The 17,785-nt window shown below is 38.5% G+C and overlaps 1 protein-coding gene across 4 annotated transcripts in view; it reads left to right on the forward strand.

Moving 5' to 3' along the window:
* LOC113060405 (connector enhancer of kinase suppressor of ras 3-like) overlaps positions 1-17,785 on the forward strand; it is a 120,888-nt gene that overhangs the window by 23,800 nt on the left and 79,303 nt on the right. For 3 of the 4 annotated variants that reach the window (XM_026229296.1, XM_026229294.1, XM_026229295.1), the window contains exon 2: positions 8,245-8,408. In XM_026229296.1, coding sequence (XP_026085081.1) covers positions 8,245-8,408 — 164 coding nt within the window. Of the gene's footprint in view, positions 1-1,148; positions 1,487-8,244; positions 8,409-17,785 lie in introns of those variants that run through there. The other variant, XM_026229298.1, reaches the window with a different exon arrangement.

Consider the following 17,785-nt stretch of genomic DNA (forward strand, 5'->3'; position numbering starts at 1 on the left):
CCTCCTGATGGGCTCCTTCAACCGCTGTCTGTCCCTTCGAGACCCTTGTCCCACATCGCACTAGATTTTTTTACCGCCCTCCCGCCCTCTAATGGCATGACGGTCGTTTTGACCGTAGTGGACCGGTTCTCGAAGGCGGCAAATTTCATTCCCTTGCCCAAATTACCGATAGCCAAGGGGCCAGCGTTCACTGTCCTAGATCACGTCTTTCGACATGGCCTCCAGATAGACGTGGTTTCTGACAGGGGATCTCAATTTATATCCAAATTTTGGAAAGAGTTTTGTAAATTGTTAGGAGCGTCAGTTAGCTTGTCTTCGGGTTATCATCCCCAAAGTAACAGACGTCTAAGTGAGCCAACCAAGATTTAGAGAGGACATTGTGATGTTTGGTCTCAAAGAATCCTTCTTCCTGGAGTCAACAACTGGAGTACGCTCACAATTCATTACCAGTGTCATCTACGGGCCTTTCTCCGTTCCATTGCAGTTTAGGTTACCAGCCACCAGTTTTTCCCAGTCTGGAAACTGAAGTCGAGGTCCCCTCTGCTCACGCGTTTGTCCAGAGGTGCCACCGCACCTGGACCAGAGCCCGCGAGGATGAGGGAGAGTACTAAGGCGAAAGGCCGATCGCCACCGGTCAAAGCCTCCGGTTTACATCGTGGGTCAAAAAGTGTGGCTTTCTACCAGTAACATTCCTCTGTGATCCGTATCTAACAAGTTAGCTCCAGAATTTATTGGACCGTTTATCACCAAGATCATTAATCCGCCTCAAACTACCTCCAGCGTACAGGAGGATACACCCCACCTTTCATGTGTCCAAAATTAAACCTGTGTTTTATGCACATATTAATCCGCCTACTCCGGTTCCTCCGCCGCCGCGTCTCATAGATGGGGAACTGACTTATTTGGTTAATCGTATTGTGGACTCGAGACGAAGGGGGCAAGGATTCCAGTACCTGGTGGACTGGGAAGGATACGGTCCAGAGGAGAGGAGTTGGGTACCTGCTAGGGACATATTGGATCACTCCCTTATTGATGATTACAATCAGCAGGTAGGCCCTTCTGGGAACTCCAAGAGGTGTTCTTAGAGGGGGGGTACTGTCACGGTTGGTAAACCGTGATCTCTGTTTTTTTTTTACTTTGTGGTGAAGTCTGTGTGTTTCGCGTCTACACTGATTAGTTTGTGGCCGTCTCCATTAATTGTCATCAGCAGCAGCTGTCACTCATTACACATTTCCTAATATATTGGCTTGTGTCACATCTTGTGTTTGTGAGAATGTTGTTTCATGTCTGATCTCTGTCTCTTGCTTCTGTGTTGTTTTGCGTTGGATGTCGTGTCTTCCCCCGGAACCTCATCCACTCTTCGCACCTCCACAAGCATCACGACTTACCTTCAGCTCAATTCCCCGCAGTTCCTGTGCCATCCTCTCCTGCTGACTACTCACCGTCACCATCCGGATTACTCACCGTCTCACCACCATCTTGGATTGTAATCTTCCCAGCATCGTGTTGTTCTCTTGTTTGTTTGTTTTATATTCATTAAACTGTGTAAACTCGCACTTGTTTCCAGCTCCTCCTTCACCCAGTCATCACATCGAAATCACCTACCCTACCTTTAATTTGTGCTAATGTGAAACTAAATTGTGATTTAATAATCATGATTTTATTAATTTTTTTAATATAAAACAGTTTAACCATAATTGTGTAGCCCTAGAATTTACCACACATCACATAAATATTTGATTTTTACACTAACCATACCTCCGCTGTGCTCTGTTTACTCATTTGGTTGTTGCAACTAATGAGAGGTTTCACGCACAAAGCATTTTTTTTCTAATTATTGCTTTCACAATAACAAATGTCTGTCAAGATTGTGCACCATTGTGGAATTCCCACAAAAGGGTGACCGCCCAAAAACAATGTGCATTCCTTCAATACTCACAGGTTTACTGGAAGTCTCAATAGAACAATCAAGAGTTCCAGTGGCAGTGGCTATTGTGCATGCTGTATACAAGGACACAGAGTATGTGTGGAGAGGGAGGTCAGACTTCTACTGGGAGGCCCTTCATTCTGGATGGTGGAAGGGCTTTCTCTCGCATGTAATGAAACCCCTGAGAAACACCGCCTGCCATTCTGTTGACATGGGGTCTGTGTGAACAAGACCTGCGCTATGAGACTTGCTGAGAAGGCTTTGGGAAGGACTGTACAGAGAGCTGGGGCCACATCCTTTTAGAACAGTTTTGCAGGTTTTAGTTTCCGAGCACAAGGTGTTGGGTTTATCAGTGATCACATAAAAGTCTGTTAGAGACAGAGCGAGGTTCACAAAAATATGATTCCGTTTTGATCAGAAACATGATAGTTTAATTCAATTCAATTCAATTATATATTATGTTTCTACAATGTTTAGTAGTAGCTAGTAGTTTGTGCACATTTGACAGGATTTTATAAAAAATTAAAAATAATAATAATAATACAAGACGTAGTCAGCTAGATGATGAACTATCAATATTATTAATTAATAGTTATTATATGATGCAGTCACACATGTAGCAATAATTGTTAGTTCTGTTTGTTGATTCAAGGTCAGCATCATCTCTTCTCAGGTGTTCTGGATCCAGACTGGAGCTTGTGTAAATCCTAGCAAAACATAGAAACAACACGTCTCAGAAAAAGAAACTGCAGAAAAAACAACAACAACAACATGGTGTAGTTCAGCTATGTGGTTCCTAGTAATAGAGATTTTTTTAGGCCAAAATAAATTGTGATTCTTACCAGGGTCACTATATATACTGTCTGCTACTCATAACAGTAATTCAATTTATTTTACATTGTGTCCTAAAATATATAAATAAATATGCATTCTTATAATTATATATGCAAATGAGCTTTTTATCATTTATTTAGATTAAATATTTCCCAAAAAATAATATTAATATATGCCATCTGGATAAAGGTTTTCCAAAAGCACACTTGGATTTCCTTGCCTATTGATGATGAATGATGTACTGCTGAATGATAAAGGTTTTATTAACAAGGTTAGAGAGGAGCACGTCAGATACTTAGCCTAATTAACACCGGTGGAGCACACTCAAGTTATTCTACACCATGGTATAAATACAGCTGATTTACCTCTATCCTTTGGCGGTTTATCAGCATCCCTCCTACGCCCCATCTCCTCACTTTGAGCTCATTCTACACTTAATATGGGGAAGGGGGGTAGCTTCTGGCCCTTCCCAAGCACGTCGCCCTTCCCCAGCTTCGAGCTCTTCCCCAGACAGCACGGCAAATATGCATTATCATACTTCAGCTAAATATTTGCAAGCATAAACTTATGAAAGATGTATTTGTGAGTGTTCTGTACATGGAAGTGATGCATTTGTACAAATTGTGCTTGAATTTTGGATGAATTGCGATTTATACCGAAAGATGCATTTACATTTTTGTGCATACTGACATTTTTCATGTTTAGCATCATTATACACACTTCTGTATAAATGAAGTGCAAGAATTATCAGTTAATTAAATTACAGTATATAACTATATCCTCTTTTAAAAGGCAGAGCTCTTTAATCAATTTTGCATAGATATGTGTAAAAGCAACATGAAGAAAAACTAACCTCTTTAAAATATATAGATAATCAATACATTTTAAAGAGGTTGGTTTAGACACCTCTTCCAATAATTAATTAATTTATTTTTATTTTTTATTGCATCAGGTTTAACTGTTGAAATAGCAGTTTTAAGTTACAGGTGTTTTAGTATGTATCATTAGAGGTGTTGGAAACAGTTTTTCATAAAAGCAATGAAACATTTTACATACAACGATACTTACAATATTTTGTATTATTATTATTATTATTATTATTATTTCGTTGATGTCTGTGTGTATAGAAATGTACAATGTACATTGTATGTGTGTACTGTAAAGATTATGTCCTTGGAGACAATGGCTATGTTTTACATGCACAAGTTTTGGTTCAATCGGAGTGTATCATTTCGATTGATGAATCTGATTGTAGTGTTTACTTGAATGCTAAAAAAAGAGATTGAGTTTATGCGTGCATTTATATGTCACGAGCTTAATATAGGAATTGTATTTTATTTTTTACATTTTTTATTTTCTCACTGTTTGCACATAATATCGACTCTCCTAGACTGTTTTTTTTTTTTTTTTAACAACAGAATTAATATTTATCCATTTATTGAGAGTGCATGTAAAACACTCGATCAGATTGAACCTCTGAAAGGACTGCGCATGTGCAATGACATAGAAATAACGTATCGTTTTTTAGGGGCCTAGGTTCTGGATGTATTTTTGTGAATATGTTTTTGGTTTTGTTCAAAGAGTTATGTGATTAAATCCAAACCACACAATGAATCATCAGAGCATAGATGGAACTAGAGCTGTCATTTAGCAAAAAACCTAAATAAAAACAGTACAACTGTAAAATTATCAGATTTTTTTGTTAATGATTTATTAAGAATTACAGAGCTTTAAAATACTTACATTTTTAATTTGTAATTAATTTCCTGTTTGAACATTTGCTTAAAAGCTTGGATCTTTGGAGCTTTCTTAATTGACAAATACGTTTATGGCTACATACCCTTGTGATTTAATTAGTTAATATTTTTGTATTTATTTAAATATTAATATTTACTTTATTTAAATTTATTTGAGGTACTTTATTCAATATCCTAGTATTGTTTGTTGTGAAATTTACTTGTATTGGTATTAACAACTTTAACTGGAACACTATGCCACTGTTTTCTGGTAGTTCATTATATATGTCCATTGTCATTGATAACCTTTGTGAAAAGGAAGTCTGCTTAACTGTACTGAATGTACACTTGTATTGTATTTAAAATCATAAAATGAAAAAAGAAGGAGTACTTTATGATATATATTATTACTGATATCTAGTATTACTGTAATGCTGAAAGAGAGACACTTTCAGAACCATGTTTCTTAACACACTTTAGGTGTAAAGTGTATTGTAATAATTTCATATTAAAGTAAATTTTAAATCTTTTTTTTTTAAATCTTTTCTGGTTTAAAAAGGCCAACTTATTTTGATGTGTTGACTAACACACTAAAGAACGTGTAAAAAACTGATGATAATTTTATTGTAGCATGTTATTTGATATTGCATTTATTGGTAATATATTAAAGTGCAGCTTCATCATTACAAATATGTAACTATAAATATATTTGAATACAACGTACAAAATTCAATAGAAATTACATAAAAATATATTTTAGATCACCATAAATGCTTGTCAGTTCATTCAGCAGTACACCATGTATCATGTACACTTTAACCATTAAAATATAGACTTATGAAATTCCATATAAGTCCTACTTAACTGGATAGTTTACCTAAAAATGAAAATTCTGTCATCATTTATTCACCATCATGTTCTTTCAAACTGGTATTACTTTCTTTTTCTTACAATTGATGTCAATGGTAACCAAAAGAGTTTGGTTACCATCTTTCTTCAAAGGAATTGTTCACTGATATAGCAGAGCCTCAAATTTGTTTGAGTTTTCCAAAGATAAATGAAGGTCAGTCAGTTTTTATTTATCCCCTTGGGGAAAGTAATTTGCAGCATACTCCCACAGACATCACAATCATACATATATAGCATATACTGTACATGTTAACAATCACTGATTTTAAAATTGAATCTAATTTAAGCTGGTCAGACCAGCTGACTGTCAGTCAAGGCTAAAAGAAGAATTTAAAAATCCAATTGCTTGGGGGATTAAGGATTGTTTGGACCTGTTTTTAGTGCATCGAGGAACACAATATCTTCTGCCAAATGGTACTAATTCAAATGCATCTGAAAGGGGATGCCTCTTATCGTTCCCAATGATATTAGCTTTACTCAGCACACTCTCTTTATATATATACTCTCTATACTTGGTAACTTAGTTCCCAACATTTTGCTTATCATTGTTATTACATTCCTCAATGATTTCTTATGAGCCTCTGAAGCATTTCCATCCCAGCAGCTCACACAGAAAGTCTGTGAAAAAATAAAGCTTTCTATAGAAGCCCCATAAAACATCAAAAGCAATCTGCTATGGACGTTAAAAGAAATTAATTTTTTAAAGAAATACAACCTTTGTTGTATCTTTTTACTTAAAAAGTCAGTCCATACATTCTATTTAAGCTTATGATCCAAGACTATACCGAGATATTTATAATGTGTAACTACTTGTAGGTGGACTGTGTATTGAATTTTAAGGTCACTGATTTTGTCTGGCCTGTCAAACCATTGAGTCGGGCATCAGGCCAGTCCTTCGCAGCTGCTCTTTCTGTAGTTCCTTTGATCGGGTGAACACCCATCCCCCCTTGTCTCACAGGACCATCCTTCACTGCTGGTGCAGCCTGGGTGACTGAGTGCATTGTGTATCTTGGTGGGCGTAGGACAGTTTTGTCAACATGTCAAGGGTCCAACATAAGTTCCTAGCTAGCTCAGCAAATCCTTGTAACCGAGTTTCATGTGCTTTACATCAAAAAGAAACAGAAGCAGGTAAATACATAAACATTTCCAAACAGATCTATGCGTAAGGAAACAGCAAGGCAAAACAAAGCCCTGAAGAATCCAGCTAAACCAGTCTGCTGACATTAGTTTTCTTTGAGGTGTACTTTCTGTGAGTTTGTAGGTCTGCCATAATTATAGTTGACCCTTCGCAAAAAACAACAAAACCTCTCAATTGTTTAACTAGCTTGACACACACATGTACAAACTCAGGCAGGTGGAAACAACATAATGTTTATGGTGTCTGGAAGCTTTATTGCAGTGCAGAAAGGAAGCACGTTTCTAGAGAAATCACAGTGCTTTGTTCCTACATATATTATGTGTTTATCTTACATATTTAACTGTTCAGAAGTTTTTGGTTTGTAAGATTTTTTTTATGTTTTTGAAAAAGAAAATCCTCAAAACTGCATTTATTTTATCAAAAATACTGTAATATTGTGAAATATTATTACGATTTAAAATCATGTTTTTGTATCTGAATATGTTAAAAAAAAGATCCATTCCTGTTATGCAAATACTAAATTTTCAGCATCATTACTCACAGTGTCACATGTTCCTTCAGAAATCATTCTAATATGCTGATTTACTGCTCAAGAAACATTTCTGATTATTATCAGTATTGAAAACAGTTGTGCTTCTTAAAGGATTAGCTCACTTCCAGAATAAAAATGTAATGAAAATTTACTTACCCCCATATCATCCAAGATGTTCATGTCTTTTTTTCTTCAGTTAATTTATCAAAAAATTATATTTTTTGAGGAAAACAGTCCATGTGGTGAACAACAGGTCGAAGGTCCAAATTGCATTTTTAATGCGGCTTAATCCCAGATGAGGTATAAGGTCTTATCTAGTGAACTTCATTTTCTTTTAGAAATAAATTAAAATAATTTTTAAATAATAATTTTTTTTTTGCGTATTACGTAGTCATTTTGGAAAGGTCACATGTGACATAGGTACAAACCAGTGTTTACAAAGCTAATGTGCAAAGAAAGTCAAATGCCCTTTAGAATAAAAGGTAAAACAATGATGTGGGTGATTTTGAAGTTGAAGAAGAAAATGAGATAATTTTTATGCCCTACCATACCTCTCTGAACCATCATATACCTTTCCAACGAGATTATGTAATGCATGAACATGCAGATGTGCATTGCGGAGCTAGTAAATTTTTTTGTGCATTTATTTATTTTTTAAGAAAATGACTGATCGTATCACTAGATAAGACCCCTATTCCTCGCCCATGATCGTGTACAGTCCTTTGAAGCTGCATTGAAACTGCAATTTGGACCTTTCTGTTGGATCCGTTGGCCACCATTAAAGTCCACTATATAGAGAAAAATCCTGGAATGTTTTCCTCAAAAACCTTTCTTTGCGATTGAAGACAGAAAGACATAAACATCTTGGATTACATGGGGGTGAGTAAGTTATCAGGACATTTTTATTTTGGGTGTGAACTAATCCTTTATGGCTGAAATTTTAAAAGTCATGTTTTCCAACCATAGATTTTTGAGGGAACTGTAATATGTTTTTTTGTTTGTTTGTTTTTTTTCTTCAGATTTGTTTAAAAAACAAAGCAGTATTTATTTGGAATATAAATATTTTGTAACATTATGCCTTTACTGTCACTTTTGATCAATTTAATGCATCCTTTTTAAGTACAAGTACTAATTTATTTTATTTTCTCTTTGCTCTTTTCATGTTTAGGTCTGGATGACAGCCTAAAACAGTATGTGCACAACTTTGAGAGAGAGAAGATTAATGGAGAACAGCTACTGAAGATCTCACATCAGGACCTTGAGGAACTGGGCATTGTCCGCATTGGCCACCAGGAACTGGTTTTAGAGGCTGTAGATCTACTCTGTGCTCTGGTTAGTGTTCTTGTTCACTCAGTTTTGTGTATGTTCACAATAAGTACATTTTACCAAATGATTAATCTAACAAAAATTAATCGCTCCCTCTCACAACATTTACTACCACTGGAACATTTTCAGACCTGTAGTGTCAGGATGTTTTGTCAGTCTACACTCAGCACAAGCCCTAGTAAAGCTGCTATTACAGTCAACACATTTTGCCAAACCAGACTTACTGAGAGCAGGCAACACAGAATGAAGAAGCATTCACACAGGACGTGTTCTTGCTTTCAAGAACAATTAATTTGAAAATTCCATTAAACTATAAAATTTGTCCTAAATTAGTCATCCCACCCCCAAAAAAACCTTTGAATATGTTTTTATTTTTATTCTTTATTCTATTTTCATATGTAGTTATTTTACTTTTGTTATGTGGTTTTATATTTTTATATATTTTTTATTTCATTTTTATTTATTTAGTTATTAAATTAACTATATATATACTATATAAGTTATTAAATAGTAAATCAGTTTCTACTAGAGATTGGGATTCTCAAGGATCGGGATTGGGGCCAATCATGTATTTTTATTTAACTAATCTGTATCAGCTCTCCTCAGTCTTATTTTATGTCAGCTGTCATGCCGGTGTTGTGCAGTAGAGACAGTATGTATTGTAAAGTGGGTTTGGCAATAGCCATTAAAAGGAAAAGAAGAGGCCCAAATGTACGTGCGAGTAACAATGAGGTCTCTTCTAGCATGTCATACACGTTTGAGATTCCCTGTTTAGTGTATTTGGTGTGCACTTTTGTAACGATCATCCTTTAATTTATTGTTTACTTTTAATCCGTTGTCAGACTTTTTGAGATGTCATTGTTATAACGCATTGCTATGGATTGCATCCTGATTTAGACTTGATTGACAGACTTTCATTCTGACACCGTGAGCTAGGGATGTGCGATTAATCTAAAACAAATCGAATCGCGATTATTATCGCTCGGTTATATTCACGCGCGCACTGCACCGCAAATCTCCACCAGCACATCTGGCAGTATGGATGAGACTTGACGCACGCGCGCAACCTGCGTCGACTCACGCCTAGCTCCGCGTTTAAAACAAATGTAAATTCAGTCTGACTGCTTGCTAATGTCACTTGAATGAAATGAAACATTCAGCACATTTTCCACTTTTTCTTAAAATCCCAAATACAGTGTAACATGTAATACTTTAATAATTGACTAAAGAAAATCAAGTTATTTATTTATATTTAAAAAATATATATTCCAGTGAAAATCAGTAACTAAGGTAATTCTATAAAATTACTTAAATGCCAATTGAAAATTGAAAGGATTTCAGGGTTATAATGGGAATTGTACTGGATAGAACAGTAATTCCTTTTGGAATTATGCTGAAAACAAAAAAGGAATTTTGTAATGGTTTCATGGAAACTATGAGAATGTTTTTTTTTTTTTTTTCAGCAGGGTAATGATACTCATACTGTGCTACACATTATTGACAATATGGAGCTGAAGCTTAACTTGGCAAATTTAAAATCGCAAATCAAATCACAATATCTGTCCAAAAAATCGGAATTAGATATTTTCCCCATATCGCACAGTGTCTTCATGAAGGTTGCAGAGGGCGCTCTTGCACCACTCTGGGAAGTGGGCATCAGGATCCTCAACTATCTCGATGACTAGCTCATTATGGCCCGGTCCAGAAAGCAGTTGTGCGATCACAGGAACTTGGTGCCCCCGGCACCTCAGTCAGTTGGGGCTTCAGGTCAACGAGTGAAGAGCAAGCTCTCCCCTGTGCAGAGAATCTCTCATCTTGGTATGGAGTTAGACTCGGTGAGTATGATGGCATGGTTCACCAATGAGTTCCTTCAAAGGCAGGACAGTGGTACCACTGAAACACTTTCAGAGGCTCCTGGGGCATATGGCATCCACTGCCACAGTCATGCCGCTCGGGTTGCTCCATATGAGACCACTTCAGCACTGGTTGCACTCCCGAGTCCTGAGATGGGCATGGCGCCGCGGTACACATCGTGTCACCATCACACCGATGTGTCACTGCTGGCTCAGCCCCTGGTCGGACCTTGCCTTTCTATGGGCCGGCGTGCCCTTAGAACAACTGTTCCGGCATGTTATTGTCACAACAGATGCCTCCAACGTGGGCTGGGGCGCAACATGCAACGGACAGGCAGCTTCAGGGTCCTGGACAGGACCTCGACTGCTTTGGCACATCAACTGTCATTGTTGTTAGACAGGCACTTGTTGGTCCGCACGGACAACACTGCGGCTGTTTCGTACATCAACTGACAGGGCGGTCTACAGGTCCCATGTCCCAACTCGACCACCATCTCCTCCTCTGAAGTCAGACGTGGCTCAAGTCGCTGTGCGATATCCACATCCCGGGGGAGCTCAATCGTGCAGCCGACACGCTCACACAACAGCTCACCTTTCCCGGGGAATGGCGACTCCATCCCTAGAAGGTCCAGTTGATCTGGAGTTGATTTGGGGTAAGCCTAGGTAGATCTGTTCGTTTCCCACGAGTCCTCCCACTGCTAGCTGTACTATTCCCTGTCCCAGGCCCCCCTGGGCACGGGTGCACTGGGACACAGCTGGCCTCGGGCTCTACGCAAGTATGCGTTTCCCCCAGTGAGCCTGCTCGAACAGATGCTGTGCAAGGTCAGGGAGGACGAGGAACAGGTCCTGTTGGTTGTGCCTTACTGGCCCACCCGGACCTGGTTTTCAGAACTCATGCTGCTCGTGACAGCCCCTCTCTGGTGCATCCCCCTGAGGAGGGACCTCCTCTCTCAGTGGCTGGACACCATTTGGCACCCGCGTCCAGATCCACCTAAGTGATCTACCACCAGTGGTGGAAGACACTGTCACTCAGGCCAAGGGCCCCTCTACGAGGCAGGCCTATGCTCTGAAGTGGATTTGGCTGCCATTGCAGCCCATCACGATGCAGTAGACAGCCGGTCCCTGGGGAGGCACGACCTGATCGTTAGGTTCCTGAGGGGTGCCAGAAGGTTACATCCTCCTAGGACACCCCTGATTCCCTCCTGGATTCTCTCTATTGTCCTGGCAGGACTTCAGAGGGGTCCCTTTGAGCCGCTGGATTCAGTCAAGCTTAAGTTCCTGTCTCTCAAGACAGCGCTCCTGGTCTCGCTCACTTCCAGAACTGACCAGAATCCTAGAGGGGCTGGCGGGTAAAAAGTAGGGATGACAAAAACAGGAACACCAGGCCAACTTGACTAGAAAAATAAACAAAATAAGACAGATTCAGAAACACAAAAGGCACAGAGATGATCAGATATCTGAAAGTAATGCTTACGGACTGACACTGTACAGCAAACACGGCATGATTAAGGGTAGATAATGAGTACAAAACAGGGTGCAGGTGAGGGAGAATTAGTTAACAGGGTAAACAAAAGGGTTGAGTAAACATCAAGATAACGGATAAAGGCCAAGTGCTCCAGGACAACAAGGCCTAGGCAAATCCCTCTGAGATCATGACAAAACATAAATTCCTTTAGTAAAATTCAAATGTCTGGAAAAATGCCAGTTATTGTCTTCTTGCATTATTTTCCTGTTTGATACTGTAGCTGCTTTGACACAACCAGTATTGTAAAGCGCTATACAAATAAAGGTGAAAAAAAGTATTGGATTGAGACTTTGTATCGACAAAATATCTCAGTGTATCTCAGTGTTCAGTAACTCTTATCTGGGACAAAAAAAACTGATTGGGACATCCCTAGTTTCTACATACTGTGTCTACACTGTACGCAAGTGGCATAGCTTGGAGCAAAGTGACTAAATACTATAGCAACCATTATAATCAGTGATGCTGTCTCCACTGGATGCAGCACAACATGACAAATCCCTGACAATAAACTGATGCCTTGTTCTACTTATGACACAATACAAAGTTCAAAATGTTTGCAACTGTTGCTTTATTGCATCCAGTATATATAGTCTCAAGCTGTTGCATTGTGGCACGGTGTGACACAACTCATGTCCAGTGTAGACACAGTGTAAAGTAAATTTCAGGAATTTCATTCCTTTTAAACATATCTTTGAGCAATATCCCACAGATATTCATGTATTTTATTTATTTATTATTCCTTTATTTAACCAGGGGAAATCATATTAAGACAATAGTCTCTTTTTCAAATGGTCCCTGGCCAAGAAAGGCAGCACTTAAAAATGTAAAAAAGAAGAAGGAAAGAAAAGAAAAACGTCATCTACAACAAACAAAGCATACAAAATTACAAATTAAAATATCAGTACCACATAAACCATACCACAAAAGTCAGATACAACAACGAACAAAATATAAAACAATAACAAAATAACAAAGACATCCTACTACATGCATTATTTCAGCTACATGAAGCTCCATACAAGAGTCAAAACAGAACAGCAGCCTATATACTATTTAAAATCATTAAAGCTGCAGTAGGTAACTTTTGTAAAAATATATTTTTTACATATTTGTTAAACCTGTCATTATGTCCTGACAGTTGAACATGGGACAGATAATCTGTGAAAAAAAATCAAGCTCCTCTGGCTCCTCCCAGTGGTCCTATTAAACCTGTGATTATGTCCTGACAGTTGAACATGGGACAGATAATCTGTGAAAAAAAATCAAGCTCCTCTGGCTCCTCCCAGTGGTCCTATTGCCATTTGCAGAAAGTCGTCCGCTCCCGGTAAGAAACAACCAATCAAAGCTGCGGTCCGTAACTTTGTTTGTGTTCAAAATGTAGAAAAATGTATATAATAAGTGAGTACACCATGAATCCATTTTCCAAACCGTGTTTTTAGCTTGTCCTGAATCACTAGGGTGCACCTATAATAAGTGTTTATATTCGGACTATTTTAGATTGCTTCGGGGGTACCGCGGCGGAGTAACCCAGTACCTTTGTGATTCTTCATAGACAGAGAGAAGTAGTTCCGGCTACGATGTTCTTCCGCAAGACGCAAGCAGTTCTGTTTATTAACCGCTAGAGGGTCAAAAGTTATCTACCGCAGTGCTTATTTTCAACTGTTTCTGCAAAGCATTCCAGGTTGAAGGAGCATTGTAATGGCAGGCAATTTTATCCATATTCAGATTTTACCTCAGGTGTAGTAAAAAGAATGCTATTATTAGACCTAAGATTGTATCTATTGTTTTCTACAAAAGAGAAAACTGATAAATAAGAAGGCAACAGTCTTAGCACTGCCTTATAAATAAAAATAAGCCAGTGATGCTGTCTACGAATTGAGAGTGGAGGCCAACCTGATAAACTATAAAAACTATAATTGTGTGTAAAATACTCAGCTTTAGTGTTTATGGTATGGCAGAATGGTATACAAAATCCAATCAACGTAAAACAGACTTTGCTGCATGCATGTACAGAATCTCCATAGTCTACAACAGATAAAAAGGTAGCAGCAACAAGTTCCTTTCTTGCCTTTAAATTAAAACAAGCCTTATTTACATAATAAAATCTTAGTTTAACTCTCAGCTTTTTTAACAACCTATCTACATGGTGTTTAAAAGTGAGCTTTTCATCTAAGAAAAAACTGTTATTATAACATGACACTCTTTCAATTTTCTGGTCATATAGAGTAATAATTTGAGGCAAATCCTGTACATTCCTAGAATGAGTACATAACATAAATTTTGGATTTTTAGAATTAAGTTCCAATTTTAATTTAAGTAATTTTTTATTTTGCAAAACTGTAAAAGGATCCTGCTATTTATTTAATGCCTCATATGTTGATCTGTATATAATAGTGTCATCAACATAGAGATGTACAGCTACATCTACATTTGTAGAGCGCAGTCTCGGGAGTACCCCTCGGCCTGCGAGGGGCGATGGCGATGGGAAGAAGGAGGTGGAAACCGGCAGACAATCAAATAATGCTTTAATAATATAATAAACACAAAACAGCGTAAAAGCCCCTCGCGGATGACTGCCGCGCACAAACAAAACCAAACCAAAAATAAAATCCAGGCCTGGTCCTCTCTCGTCCTTCACTGTTGTCTCTCCTCTTTTGTTTCCTTCCAATCTCCTCCGTGGGACACGAGATCGGTGAGTTGGGCAGGTGTCACTCATTTACAATCACTCCACCGACCTTGCTCCGTTCTCATGGCTCTCGGCCCCGCCCCACTCGTCACAATCATTTATTTAGATTGTAAACAACAAAGGCCCTAATATGGAACTGTTGGGAACTCAGAAACGAAGACCAGGAGACTCTTGGGTAATCTTCAGCAGGATTCTTTATTGAGAACGCTCTGCGTGGCGCTGCAGTCATCAAGAGGTCTAATTTGTCCTTAAGACATTGTAGATTATATACATTCAAGTGGGAGGGATCCATACAGTAGAGGTGGAGACCATTTTAACAAAGCATGCAAATGCAATCAGGAAAGTACCAGACACTGGCATCTTCCCAGCCTTGATCTTATCAGCATAACAGTGTCATATAAATACAGAGGTGCCTGACAGTATCACTGATACATTCACATTATCATAGAGACAAAAGGCACAGCTGTGCCTTGAGCTTCAAGGAAGAACACAAAGACAAAAGGTTAATGTCTCAGACACTTGATTTTCCTGATTTGAGCTTCTTGGATGTCAGCTTTATTACCCCAAAAAGTCTACTATTATATTGGAACCTAGATTTAACATTTTATAAATTTGCAATCCCACAGTCCTCCCGTTGAGAGTTCTAATAACTCTCACATAATACAAATTTAAACTTTCATAAGTCCATTCTATGGCTTATGTTTGTTAACATAAGCCCCATCTTCAGTCATGTAACTTGAAAAGGTTACAGGCACGTTTAACTTATTCTGTGTCTTATACTAGATTTACTTAGGTGTATTTTTAGAACCATAACTGTTGACACATATGGTATGGATGGTAACACGTTGTAAAAACTACATGATGACACAGAAAAAATCATGTAGCATAAGAGTGGAAGTCTTGATGTCCATGGCATCCGAATAGCTGTGAAGTCTGTTTTCTGTAGTCCATTTCGCATGTTGATTCACTCAGATGACTCTTTGTCCTCATGAAGCTTGTTCATGGAAGTCTGAAGTGATGCTTTACACCAGGATGTCACATATGGAACTGACTTCTCATGCGTGCATACCTGCAACACAAGAAAACAAAGAAACAGCAGACCAGCAGTATTCATGCATAGACATTTTTAGACTTCTGTTGATCGTATAGTGGTTTTAAGTCTGGTGATTGTATAGTGTTTTTCTCAAACTAGTTTTAAGTAATTTGACACCTATGGACCAGTGAGGTGGGGATAAAACTATGGATAGGGGAAACCTATGAGGAAGTCTTCACCACAGGGTTGGCCCCCGAGGCCTGTTGCACTTCGGTTCTTCCCTGGGCTCCTCACTGGTCTGTGTGTGTCCTAGTCTGTCCCTGTAGTTGTTGTACAAACTTTACTGGGTGACATCTCCATCCTCTAATGAAACATCAGTCATAACAAGACATCATAACCCAAAAAGAATAGGAGTGACTGGAGTGTGCTTTAGTATAGCTTTGAAGGTAGGCTGTGAGTGTACTTAATGTTCCCTCAATGAAAGGAAGTGACAGTAAACATATTTACAAAGGATGTTTCACCTTTGTTGTACATTACTGGGGAAGTTAAGAACTCACAGCCCTTACAGTTAACACCTGAGCAAGCTGCTCCAACAGTTAGGTGACGTGGGGAGGGGCAGATTCAGTGTGGTAAGTAGACTGAGTAGGAGCTGAGTAAAGCTGTTCATTTCTCTTAATGTCTTCTTGCTTTTTCTACACTCTTTCATCCAGTGTCCAGTTTTACCACAAAAATGACAACTACCCTCCTTCCTAGGACTTCTATGTTTCGGTCGGTTCTCTGTTTTGACCTGAAAAGATGCTGCTGCAATCTTTACTCTGGCTTTGACATCAGAGTTTCTTTCCCAAGTAGTTAAACTGTCTAGATTACTTCGGAGAGTTTTGTTAGACCAAGTTAGATCTAAGAATGGCAAAGCTTTTCTGTACTCAGCTACAAGGCCATCTGACCAGATGCGAACTAATGGTCCCTTGTCCTCTAACACACTTTCATTATCATCAATTATTCCACTGTAAGTTACTGCTGACTGACAAAATCTTTCAGTGTATTCACTCACAGTTTCAGCCTCCTTCTGTACACAACTAGTGACCTTTGACCAATCCACTTTTGGTCCAACAATATTCTTTAACTCTCTCAGAACTCCCTCTCTCAATTCATCTTTACTGGCATGTTGTAGTTCAGAAGTAACAGCAGACTCAAAACTGTTGAATTCAGATTCAGTTAGAATTTGTGACATCAGCTGTGTGACTTCAGCTAACGACATGTCATAGAGACGCATTTTGCTGATCAATGCTCTTCTGAATTCAGTAAAATTTGTGCGTACAGAGGGTAAGCTCTGGGATAGTCTCTCTATATCTTTAGGTCTTAGCCCTGTGGCAACAGTTTGTACTTGGACAACAGAAGAGTTGGCAGGAACACTTTCAGTTCCTTCAATCCTCTGAGATCTTTTCCTCGCTCCACATACCTTTACTGAATCTACAGTTACATCAGTTACTGACTGGATGGCTACATCTGTTTCAAAGAAAGCTTGTAAATCAGGATAATTGTTATCAGTCTGACTAACTTCTTCCACATCAGTTTTTGCTGCAGCTTTGTTGCGATACAGTTTCTTAGTCAAAGAGGATACTCTAGCTCTGAGCTCTTTGTTCTGTTTCTCTAGTTCTGAGGTACGCTGAGAATGTTGCGTAGCTAGTGCTAAACCAAATTCTCTGTGGCAGCAGATAATGCCTTTCGCATTGTTTCTGCGAATACATGATCCTAGTACCTTTTTACATTCTTCAATTGACCATACTTTTTCTGGATCAATACAAAATTTCTTTATCAAATCCAATCTGACTGACTCTGTCACTATTGAGTCCATGTGCTGTCCTAACAATGATTTGAACTCACTGTCTGTCCATGAAGGAGTAGCTAGTCCACCTTTCTTAGTTGTTGGAATCAGCTTAGGATTCATTCTCAACATTTTGTAATGTCTTTCTGACACAAAAGGACACTTCTAACACAAACTATTAGCACTTAATGCTAAACTTCCCTGTCAGACACAGAGGGTAGAACAATATTAGCATGTGATGCTAATCTTCCCTGCCTAACAGAGGATTATTTTCATCTCTAAAATATCCTTTTTAGAGGGTCACTTAACACAAACTTTTAGCACTTTACGCTAAACTTCCCTGCCGAGAGACAGAGGGTAGCAAAGTATATGCATGTGATGCTAATCTTCCCTGGCTAAACAGAGGATTATTTTCATCTCTAAAACATCCTTTTTAGAGGGTCACTTAGTTAGCCAAACCC

This window comes from Carassius auratus, chromosome 42, assembly GCF_003368295.1.
Source record: "Carassius auratus strain Wakin chromosome 42, ASM336829v1, whole genome shotgun sequence".
NCBI classification, from domain to species: Eukaryota; Metazoa; Chordata; class Actinopteri; order Cypriniformes; family Cyprinidae; genus Carassius; species Carassius auratus.